Genomic DNA, 11888 nt, shown 5'->3' on the forward strand with positions numbered 1-11888 from the left:
CCTGCTAAGTCGTCAGATATGTTAAGGGATGTTATAAAAAGGACAAAAAGAAAAGGAGGACTTGTGGCACCTTAGAGACTAACCAATTTATTTGAGCATGAGCTTTCGTGAGCTACAGCTCACTTCATCGGATGCATACCGTGGAAACTGCAGTAGACATTATATACACACAGAGACCATGAAACAATACCCACTCCCACCCCACTGTCCTGCTGGTAATAGCTTATCTAAAGTGATCATCAAGTTGGGCCATTTCCAGCACAAATCCAGGTTTTCTCACCCTCCGCCCCCCCGGAAATGGCCCACCTTGATTATCATGCACATTGTAGGGAGAGTGGTCACTTTTGATAAGCTATTACCAGCAGGAGAGTGAGTTTGTGTGTGTGGTTTTTTGGAGGGGGGTGAGGGAGTGAGAGAACCTGGATTTGTGCTGGAAATGACCCACCTTGATTATCATACACATTGTGAAGAGAGTGGTCACTTGAGATGGGCTATTACCAGCAGGAGAGTGAGTTTGTGGGGGGAGGGGGGGGCGGAGGGTGAGAAAACCTGGATTTGTGCTGGAAATGGCCCAACTTGATGATCACTTTAGATAAGCTATTACCAGCAGGACAGTGGGGTGGGGGGGTATTGTTTCATGGTCTCTGTGTGTATATAATGTCTACTGCAGTTTCCACGGTATGCATCCGATGAAGTGAGCTGTAGCTCACGAAAGCTCATGCTCAAATAAATTGGTTAGTCTCTAAGGTGCCACAAGTACTCCTTTTCTTTTTGCAAAGACAGACTAACACGGCTGTTACTCTGAAACCTATAAAAAGGACAGTGATCAATTGTTCTCTATATCCACTGAAGGTAGGACAAGAAGTAATGGGCTTAAACTGCAGCAAGGGAGATTTAGGTTAGATATTAGGAAAAACTTCCCGAATAGAAGGATAGTTAAGCTCTGGAATAGGCTTCTAAAGCAGTTATAGAATCCCCATCATTGGAAGTTTTAAAGAACAGGTTAGACAAACACCTGTCAGGGACAGTCTAGTTTTAATTGGTCCTGCCTCAGCACAGAGGGCTGGACTAGATAATCTCTCAAGTTCCCTTCCACCCCTACATTTCTATTATTCTGTAATCAGAGCAACAGATGTAGGAGGCTAAGTTCAAAGTTTCATAGTTGTCCGACTTATCTCATGCTCCTCCCTTCTGTTTGTTATATGCACCCGGTATCTCTTGCACTAGACAGATTGTAAGCTCTTTAGGGTAAGCTGTGTATTTTCATTGTGTGTAGGTATGGTACCCAGCACATTGGGACCATGAGCACTCTATCCTCCACTCTGGCCTCTAGACCAGAGGTGGAGGCTATCCTCCCCTCCCCCACAGCCATGCCACCGCACGGGCAGCACAGCTTGCACCCGCCCGCCTCCCAGGCTTTCCAGTAAGCCAGTCCTGCCACTCTGAGCGGCCTGGTAAGGGGGTGGGGAGCGGGTGCATTGGACAAGGGGCAGGAGGTCCCAGGGGGCAGTCAGGGAACAGAGAGCAATTGGATGGAGTGGAGGTTCTGGGGCAGGGGATGGGGCGGTCAGGGGACAGGGGGTGGTTGGATGGGGCGGAGGTTCTGGGGGGAGCAGTCAGGGGGATAGGGAACAGCGGGGGTTGGATAGGCGTGGGAGTCCCGAGGGGCCTGTCAGGGGGTGGGGGAGTAGATAGGGGTCAGGGAGCGGGGGGGGCAGGTAGTTAGGGATCGGAGATCCCAGGAGGGGGCGGTCAGGGGACAAGGGAGCAGGGGGGGTTGGGAAATGGGAGGGGGCAGAGGCCAGGCTGTTTGGGGAGGCACAGCCTTCCCTACCCGGCCCACAGTTTCGCAACCCCGCTGTGGCCCTCAGGCCAAAAAGTTTGTCCACCGCTGCTCTAGACACTATCTCAACACAAATATTAAATGGCAAACACAGAGCTGCCACTGACTCCTGTTGCAGCCTTGGCCAAGGAACTTCAATTCTGTTTTCTTGACAGGTGCGGAAACAAAGGGGATAAAACATATTTGAGTAGGCACAGGATCCTAAAAGTATCAGTTAATATTGGTAAAGAGCTCTGAAGATGAAAAGCACGACGAAGGTTAAGTATTGTTAAGAAAAGAGTACTGGTTACCAACTACCAAATAGCTTACAGCTGATCAGCTGTATTACAAGTGAAATGAGAAAGTGAATACGGTCTATGCTCTATTCTTCTATAAGTGTGGGATCGTTATTCATGGTGGGAGAAGCCTGCACTGTAGCAAAGGGATCAAATGTAAAAGTATAGACATATTGGGATTCAGTGTTCCAGTCAGGCTCCTTATAGAGATAATCTGAGACCTGTGGCTCACAGCAAACATCAAAAACTTCCAGCATTTGGAATGGGGTGCAGGAAGAAGGGGGAGGTAGGGATCCACTGTTCTTGCTCAGCCGCATCTCTAAATTCAATTAATTTTTAAAAAAATCTTGCTTATTATTTGTTAAGCACCAGCAATGTACTTGACATTAGTCTAAGAAGTATGTCCCTCAGGACATTAAAGTAGCCTAGTACTGGCGGAATGTTATGTAAGACATAATGCGATAAAGTAGAGAGGCTTTCAGCATAAAACTGTTGGTAAAACAGGCAGACGATTACACTGATCAGAATTTATTTTCAAATACCTCATTTATATCATTCTCACATGAAACATTTTTTGCCGTATAGCCTACACTTAGAAAACAGAAGAGAATTTCATAAGGCACATGAGATTATAGACTACATGGAGATATCTCCCCTCTCTTGCACTTGTAAAATACTGGTGATTTTAAAAGTAACATTTCTAAATCTAGACCCTGTGTAGCCCCATGTATAGCAGTATCCATGAAATTATTAGACTTTATTACACATATACCTAGTAAAGGGCTATAACAAGTCTTATATACATCACATTTTCAGAAACAGTCACAGCTGGCTACATTTAAAGGTTATGCTACTCCAGACGCTATGAAACAGGCTACTTATAAAAATATAACTGTCTGCTTCTGGTATGGTACAATACAGAGCATCAAAATCTTATGGAATAAATTCAGTTATTTTTGCAATGGGTGCTGTTCACTTTCACCTCCTCTTCCAAAATCCACATTTTAAATCAATTGTGTCCATTTTACAGAGAAGCAAAATACACAAGAAAAATCTAGCTTCATCATCTTCAAATGGTCAGTATGACTCCATATATTTGAAATCATGTCAGAGCATTACACTGAGGAATATCAAGACTCAGCTGTTAATTTCACATCCATTAAACAGTATGGACCACATGCAACTAAGTTAAAATACATCCTCCCAATTTTGAGTTATAGAATTTTCCAGGCTGCCCCAATGCAGAAGCCAACATATTTTTATTGAATAGATCTCATGGACTTCAGTAAAAGGTTTCTATTGCATTTTTTAAGTTCAGCTATGGAATGTTATGCATTTATTTTGCTTTAACAGAGGGAAATTTTGCTTATGGCACTTAAGCCAATATATCCCAGAATGCATTTACATAATGTCATTTTCTTTAAGTAGGCCAGGAGGAAAATTGTGGCCAACTTTATCAATTCAAATGACTTCCATAATTTTCTTATAATCAGATATCCATTTTGTTATGATGAGAAAAATTGTGAACAGTTAAAATTCCAGTTTAATTGAAGACTCTGAACAAAGGCTCACTTTCAGGCTGCTGCCAAAGAAAAAATAAAGCCAGAACATAACTGATCTTGGAGTATATAGAACAAAGCAAGCTGGGGCCATAAAAAAGAGACAATATAAACTAAGGCTTTTCACTCACTGTGCAGACACCGGCCTTGGAGTTAACCACATCTTGCAAATAGTCAAATTAACCCACTGATACCCTCAAACAAAGCAGACTGGAATTCAGCAGGTTTTGTTAGACCAGGAATTGTGTCATATTTGATGCTGCAATAGGCAAACCACTAAATGACATTTTAAACACACTTCACTTTAATTTGTTGAAGGTATCTGTGAAAGAATTAGTTAAATTTCACTGCTTGTTTCAACACAATTTTGCAACTATCATCTAAAACAAGTTTAACCGACCAACAACTGCTTCCTTTGGAAACAAATAAGAACTTTGTTCAAAACAGTATCAGAAACAGGTCACAGCAGTATCACTTTTCTGCTGTTCGGTTATGGCACGTAATCTGCCTTTTTTATAGGCCTTTCATTTAACTGGCAGCATGAAAATCTCTCAGCGAGGAACATTCTGAAGTTCATATTTGTAGACTTAAAACAGACACATTTTGTGTGGTGTTATATGGACATTTGTTGCATCCCTTTTAAAAAACAGCATTTACATTCTTTCATCAGTTGATCTAAATGAACTGTCATGGTGTCTGTATAAATACAAAGGCACCCACGACTATTCAAAATGTAACAAAGTAGGACTTTGTAATGTTCACAGGACGTGCACATTACTGCATGTAAAAGAGAGAGAAAGAGGAGAAGAAAGGATTTCCAAGTCAGGAGGCTACAAATAAGATGTAATTACATCAGTTACTTAACATGTTAGGCAGTCTAACAATGTGTTGGAGGTATATGCATGACCTTTCAAGCAGCAGCATTTGGGGGAAGACTCCACCTCTTGTTTCACATTGTTAAAGTCCACACACACACACACACCCCAAAGTGGTTGAGGGAAGGAGATGGGGGGAAAGAGGGAGTAAGTTTTTAAAGCTAAAATGTCATTTTGGAGGCACAGTGTTAGTTTTTAAAAATTGTCCATCTATATAGAGCTCTATATTTCCATAGTCCTGTGTTTCTTCTAAATAGCCCTAACCACAAAGGCTTCAGTTTTGTTCCTCCCTCTTTTATATACATTGTATAGCACAGCGGTCTAAGCTTGTCAAATACAAGATACAGAAAGTCAAACCCTTTGTACAATTTCTAACTTCACAAATGTGTTCCTTGACGCGAGACTAGTCCGGAAACTCTGACATCAGACAGGTGAATGCTGAAACTCCTTAACCTGATTTAACAGGAACTGCCTACCTATGTGTTCTTCCATCTCCCTCAAAAGAGAAGGGGAAATTGAGATTTCTAATAGCAACATAAACACACTTATGGATCTATGCTACACACCTGGAGAATACAGAGTGAGATTTAAGCTAATATAGCTTCTATTTGATTTCACTAGAGCAACATTTAGGTCCTCGCAAATACTATACAAAACAACAGTACTTTTTCCACCAAGATTTGGAGAGATTTTTCATTTTGTCTGGAGTCCTGCACTTGGATTTCTTTGGTTGGTGCTGGGTATCTGAGTACTGAATGCCAGCGACAATGGCCGCGTCAAAGACCTCTTTGAGATTTTTCTGAGTCAAAGCTGAGCACTCAATGTAAGATGCTGCTTTTATTTCCTCAGCACAGAGCTTTGCGGCCTCTTCTGCAACAGGCTTTTCTTTGCATTTGTCCAGCTCAATGAGAACTTTGACATCCTCTCGGAGGTCCGACTGTGTCCCAACCAGAATAATAGGAGCTTTGGGGCAGTGACATCGGATTTCAGGAACCCACTTTTCACTCACGTTCTGGAAGGACGAAGGGCTCACAACACTGAAGCACAGCAAGAAGATGTCTGTGTTGGTGTAGCACAGCGGTCTAAGCTTGTCAAATTCATCCTGCGCAAAGCAAAGCAACATTACTGCTGAATAAAAATAGCATTAAAAATTATAAAGGTACCACCCTTACCAGTTCCTAAATACTTCCCATTATAGAGATTTGAACTACTGAATGTATAAAGGAAAGGATCATGTTTAACTGTTCTTCTCACACAGGCACAAATGTAACTTGCGTACAACAGAACATGGTTTTTTCATAGTAAAAGCCATAAATATGCCAAATTTCAGCTTCATCCTGCAACATGGAAGTCATCTGAAATTTTGCCATCGACTCCAATGGGCACAGGGCCAAACAATATCTTCTTAAGGTATTTAAGATTCATAAGCTCATGAAAGCTTATGCTCAAATAAATTGGTTAGTCTCTAAGGTGCCACAAGTACTCCTTTTCTTTTTGCGGACACAGACTAACACGGCTGCTACTCTGAAATCTAACACTGCTGATTTCTTTTGAATGCTTTAAGCCTTACTTTAGTGTTTGTATTTATGGCCTTCTGCCCTATCTCAACAGAAGAGCCAGACTGTAGAGGTGGAGTGCAGGCTAAGGTAGACCTTAAATAGGGGGTTAGAGGGAGGGTGTAAATTCACCTTTAACAGAGATTAATCATGGATCAGCTCAGATTTAAAATGCACACACACCCGCAATGCTGACCACACTATCCATATGTTGAGATACAGACAAGAGCACAGAGACAACGCAGCTGCAAGTGTTCCCACGCAAGAATAATTTTAAATAAATGAAGGTTCAATAGCATCCTACAGGAAATTAAAATAAAAGATGAGCTCCCTACTATTTTGTATTCATATTTCTTATTACCATCACACTTAATGAATTACAATATAAAGGCTTAACTTGCCAATGGCATAATATAAAGCCCCTCTTTACTTCTCACTCCCCTCTACATCACATCAACCACCTCCAAACCGGCAGGGTTAGATATTTTTTTTCCTTTCTGTCTTTTTTGCCTTTAAAATAAAGATCTAGAATGCAAGGCTCTGATTTTCATCTTGAGGAATCAACTAACATAATATAGATCAGTGGTTTTCAACCTGTGGGTCCATGGATCTAGGTCTAAGATTTCCAAAGGGGTCTGTCTGCACCTCCATTCAACATTTTTTAGGGGTCCACAAATGAAAAAAGGTGGAAAACCATGGATGTAGATGACACCTAAAAGGTAATAGAAGACTTGGCCATCGTGGCATTCTCACTTATCGCAGCAGCTCAAAGAACTGTAAGAAGAATGCAAAATGAGGCAAGGGTTAACTATGCATAGCCTGATTTTATGCTGACAGCAGGATAAAAGCACAGTAACACTAACAGCCTAAACAGGTAGGATTTGGTTCAGCCATGATGACATTTTAATTAAAATTCACCATGCTCTCACGGGGTTTTAAATTAAGAAGAGCAAAGAGCAAATAAAGTCAACAATGCCTCTCTAAGAACAATATTTTACTGCTGAATTGCAAGTTACATGTTAATTTGTCAGGATTTAAGATTTTACTTGGAAGCTTCTGAAGAGTCTAGGATATGCAGTTGTTTAAAACCTCAGAATTCCCATTCCACTTGAATAAATTTATTTCAGTTGTCATGCAAAGGTTGACAACAGATTATAAAACAAGAGTCAAGAAAGCAGGCTTCATTAGTTCTCTTGATTCTCAGATTAAGCCTCTCAGGCAGCAAAACAGCAATGCAGGATTGTCACCATTTGGCTTAAAAGGAACCCTGTCTTTACAAAGTGTTCTGTCCTGTGCAGCAAAGAGGCCAATTAAAAAAGACATCTCCCCATGTTATTGCAAGGCATTATGAAATTTTGCAGGATTCAATGGTTTCAAAAGCCAAAAACAGATGTTACTGGAGATTTCTGTAAAGATGATACATGGTCATTTATACAAGTACAGTCTGCAGACATTCTTTGTCTCACTGCTAGATCCAGGGACTGCACAGCTGCACCTTTGGGCTCACGACACCAAATCCTCAATGTTTCTGTATGTTTTTACCTATTTAAATGCTAATCCCATTTTGAAGCTGCCTCACACACACAACCAAGATTTTATTTGATTAAGCATCCTATACTGCTGGAAATGGCCCACCTTTATTATCACTACAAAAGGTTCTCCCCTCCCCTCCTCCCCCCGTAATAGCTCACCTAAAGTGATCACTCTCCTTACAGTGTGTATGGTAACACCCATTGTTTCATGTTCTCTGTGTATATAAATCTCCCCACTGTATTTTCCACTGAATGCATCCGATGAAGTGAGCTGTAGCTCACGAAAGCTTATGCTCAAATAAATTTGTTAGTCTCTAAGGTGCCACAAGTACTCCTTTTCTTTATATTCAGAATGATTTTCTTCATTTTACTGGTTTCACCGAACCCTTTCCTTTTAACGGCAAACACCAGAGAGTGGTTTCACTGGTTATTTCACTAAGGAGTTTTTACACTCCTGAACCAATAGCAGTAACCAAAGCAAAAAGTGACTGGACTTTTTAAATCTTCCGGAAACCAATGCTTTTGCCACTCCGTGGGGCCCCCATCACCAAGGATATGGTTACAATTACATCTGGTACACTCTACTTCTGAATTCACATCTCAGCTGAAGCTGACAGCATGTTGCCATGCCCCCTTGCCCTCCATCAGGGTATTACATTATGGGACAACCCTAGTGGCCTATCTCATATTATTGTTCAAAGGGGGTTTCTCTGTACTCTTTTAACCTGGGTTAGAACTGCAAAAAGTATAGGGAAAATGCAGTGCTGGCATTGCATAAGGTATAAGCCAGTACTGAACCGAGCCCATGGAGTTCACATCTTTGTTATAATGCCCAATTACAACACTGCTCATTAGGATAATGGGGTTTGTCTACTGATGCCATCATACTCTCCTCATACTGCTTTCGCTAATGCTTGGCTCCCTCAGATGGTATTGCATTATTTGGCTGGATGCATATTCCAGATGCTTATGTAAGGAATGTGAGTTTTCATATGGGTGTGGAAAACTGGGGGCTTTGGGTGGCTTTAGCCCTTCCCCTAAAAATTTAGGGAGTGTCTTAATAATGGAAGCACTGAGTTTAGAATGAAGCTCATTTATCTCATCTTAGTAAGAGTTGACAAATGTGATCATGGTACAAAACTACTCATGAAATGGACATTCAACAGCGTTCTTTTTAATTTCCAGACACCTCAATAAAAATAGTTGTCCACACCCTTCACTTGCCTTCCTATCTGTGCTCAAAACATACAGAATCCCCCCTCCATTCCTCCAGCAGCAGCACTTTTAAACTTATAGATAATTAAAAAAATAAAATTAAGTCAGTGGCAACAAGTCTGAGTGAGAACTTACAGTCCCTGGGAATTCAACCTGACAGTGAAGTTAGCAGGGAAGCAGTCTGAACCAACAACATGACACTCCTAAACCAACCTTATACAGTAGGTTAAGAATTACTTACTCTGATGGCCATTTAATAAAATGATCAAACAATGGGTATCCTTTTAAATCCATAAAGTCTTTAGGAGGACTATTTTGTGTGACACTTCTCCCTTCCCCCCATCACTTAAATGAAATAAGAAGCTTCACTGACCTGACCAGCCGTGTCACAAAGCTGAAGTCTCACGGGTCTGCCATCAACAGACACAACAGCTTAGGAGAGAAAAAATGTGTAATGAGTTCAACGTTACACATTTTTCACTTAAAAAAAAAGAAAAGAATCATGCCTTCCCTCAACATTTGTTTTCCCTTCAATTAATTTAATGACTTGAAGAACTGGAACCAAGTCTGTCACTAACATTTAGGCACATACAAACCCTTCAGGGCTTTCCAATTCATTTCACTGCAGCTGATGAAGTAGCAAATCACTGAACTAAAACTCTTTGATGACACAAAAAGAGAGTGATCCGAACAATTAGGTTACTTCTCTTGTTACAGAGGATTTGTCTTCTTGTCACGTTTGTATTTTCAGAGGTCTGGGTCCAAAAAAACCTTCCCAGTTTTTTAAATCACTGGGAAGACAATGCAAATATTTGTGTTTTCCCTTGGGAAGCTCGTCTTCCTGCACTACTGGAAATTTTGACTACAGAATTTGTCATTAAAACAAGCTAGCTTGATGTGTAACCATGTGCAAACACTGACTATGGTGGTATCTTTTATAAGAGAGACCAGCCTCATTATTTCTTTCTAGCGATTTGAATATAAAATGCTTTTAGCCATATTGTAGGTTTCATTTATTATTTGGTCGCTAGGCTTCACAGTATTGATTTTCAATAATACAGAGAAGTCATGCCATCCAATCAATCTTCCAGCATTTAGAATGATTACATTACCTTTAAAGCTAGAATGCTAGCTGCTAATCATACATAAAGTACACCCAGAAAGGGACCGTTTGGATCAGCTCCATAAAAACTAAAAAACCGAGTACTGAAGCTCTACACCCAGATTTGTGCCAGAAAACTGAAAGTCTCCGGCACAGCTGACCTCACACCACTTAAGCGTAGAGAGACTAGGGAGCCATGCATTTAATACCCTCATGTGGCCCTACAGTCTTATTAAAACTTTCAAAGAGTGACAAAGATATATAACTGAAAGAATTCAGGAGGCAGTTTCAAGAGCCCCATCCATCTCTGCAGCCACCTTCCAACACAGTTCTGAACAAACAGAGGGGAGGAGATGAAGGATTTACTCCCTCCGTCCTCGCGCCCCCAGAACCCAACTAAAGGAGGCAGGGTTGTGACACACCGATATTTCCAACATGATCTAAAGTTCAATCCTTTAAAAAAAAAGAAGAAGCAAAGTCTTATCCGGGCGCCTGGCTGAACACAGCTGTAAAATATGGGCACCGCACAAGCACAGAGCTAGGAAAGCTACATGCTAACAATATGGGCCAACACGCGTTCATCACTGGGAAGAAGGGGCGATGGGCGGTAATGATGTTTGCCCCCGAGCGTTGGGGGGTGGGCCTTTCGCCTGCCCCATGGGAGCTCCCTCCCCACCCACAGGGGGGAATTCACTCTTTCACCAGTGCCAAGCCATTTCACTTCTCCCCGAAGAGGGAAATCCATGCAGCTCCCTCTAGCGGGGGGTGGGAGCGGGGCATGGGGGTACTCCCCCTTCCCCTGACAGTTCGTCTCCGGGAGGTGGATGGATGGCAGATCCCCAAGCAGGTCGCCAGTGTTGGGGGACTGTCCCCGAGGGATTTCGTCCCTTCCACCCACCTCCCTCCCCCTGCGGCGGCCCCTTACCGGAGAAGTTGTCGAAGGCGGTGGGGATGTACTCCGTGGGGTACCCATTCGTGGTGTAACTCACCACCAGGCTGGTCTTGCCCACAGCCCCGTCCCCCACCAGGACACACTTGAGGCTGCGGCGCGGCTCGGCTCCCGCCCCGGTCCGGCATCTGCTGCCTAGGGCCGCTCCCAGCGCCGCCGCCCGGCTGCTGCGGACCCTGCGCGGGGGCACCGGGGGCACCTCGCAGCCGCCAGCCAGCGGCTTGCTGATGTAGCCCGCCTCCCCCTCCTGCTGCGGCGGCATCCGCCTGGCACCGGCGAAGGAGAGCTCTGCGGAGCGGGGATCAGAGCCACTGGGCTGGGGGTGCGAGGGGCTCAGCGCCCGGCCTGGGTACGGGGTGCCCTGCCCCTTCAGGGTCCGCCGCCCCTGCCGCGCAGCTCCTCCGGCGGGGAGCCGAGTTCCCCCTCGCCGGTCTCCTCTGGCTCCAGATCCTCCCGCCAGCAGCCGGTGCGGGGCGCCCGGGGCAGCTCCTGCTCCTCCGAGCCAGCACGGTGCTGCCTGAGCCGCTTCCCGGCTGCCCGCCGCTCAGCGCGCCCCGGCGAGAGGCTGGAGGGGCGGAACAGCAGCCAGCTCCAGCGGCGGGACGGAAGGGGCGCGATCCCGGCCTTCCCGGGGCACCGGAGGGTGGGAGCGGCGGCCGCAGCAGGAGCCCTGTGCGTGCTGCACTCGCCTCGCCGCACACTGAGGAGCCTCCAGCCCCGGCTCTCCGCCTCCACAGGACACGACGACGCGAGGGCAGCCGGCGGCGGGGGGAGGAGTCCGGCGCTGGGGACTACCCGGCAGGCGGCGCTGCGGCGCTCCCTGCCGCCCCTCGCGGTGGCCACTGGAAAAGGAGGAGCCTGGCGGCGGCAAGAGCTGCTGCCGAGGCGTGGGGCCCGGGCAGTGGCTGCGCCGCTTCTCATTGGCCAATTCGCTTCCCCTTCGAACGCTGAAACAGCCCGCGCCGCGACTATTGCCTGGAAG

General features: G+C 44.6%; 1 protein-coding gene across 1 annotated transcript; it reads right to left on the reverse strand.

Moving 5' to 3' along the window:
* Positions 1–2613: 2613 nt before the first annotated feature.
* RHOU (ras homolog family member U) lies at positions 2614–11662 on the reverse strand. Its single transcript, XM_073338061.2, has 3 exons — positions 10883–11662; positions 9229–9287; positions 2614–5654 (listed from the first exon to the last, which is right to left on the reverse strand). The coding sequence occupies exons 1-3, from the start codon at positions 11166–11168 to the stop codon at positions 5199–5201; spliced, it is 801 nt and encodes a 266-aa protein (XP_073194162.1). The 5' UTR covers positions 11169–11662; the 3' UTR covers positions 2614–5198.
* Positions 11663–11888: the final 226 nt, after the last annotated feature.

The sequence above is a fragment of the Lepidochelys kempii genome, chromosome 3, assembly GCF_965140285.1.
Source record: "Lepidochelys kempii isolate rLepKem1 chromosome 3, rLepKem1.hap1, whole genome shotgun sequence".
Taxonomy (NCBI): domain Eukaryota; kingdom Metazoa; phylum Chordata; order Testudines; family Cheloniidae; genus Lepidochelys; species Lepidochelys kempii.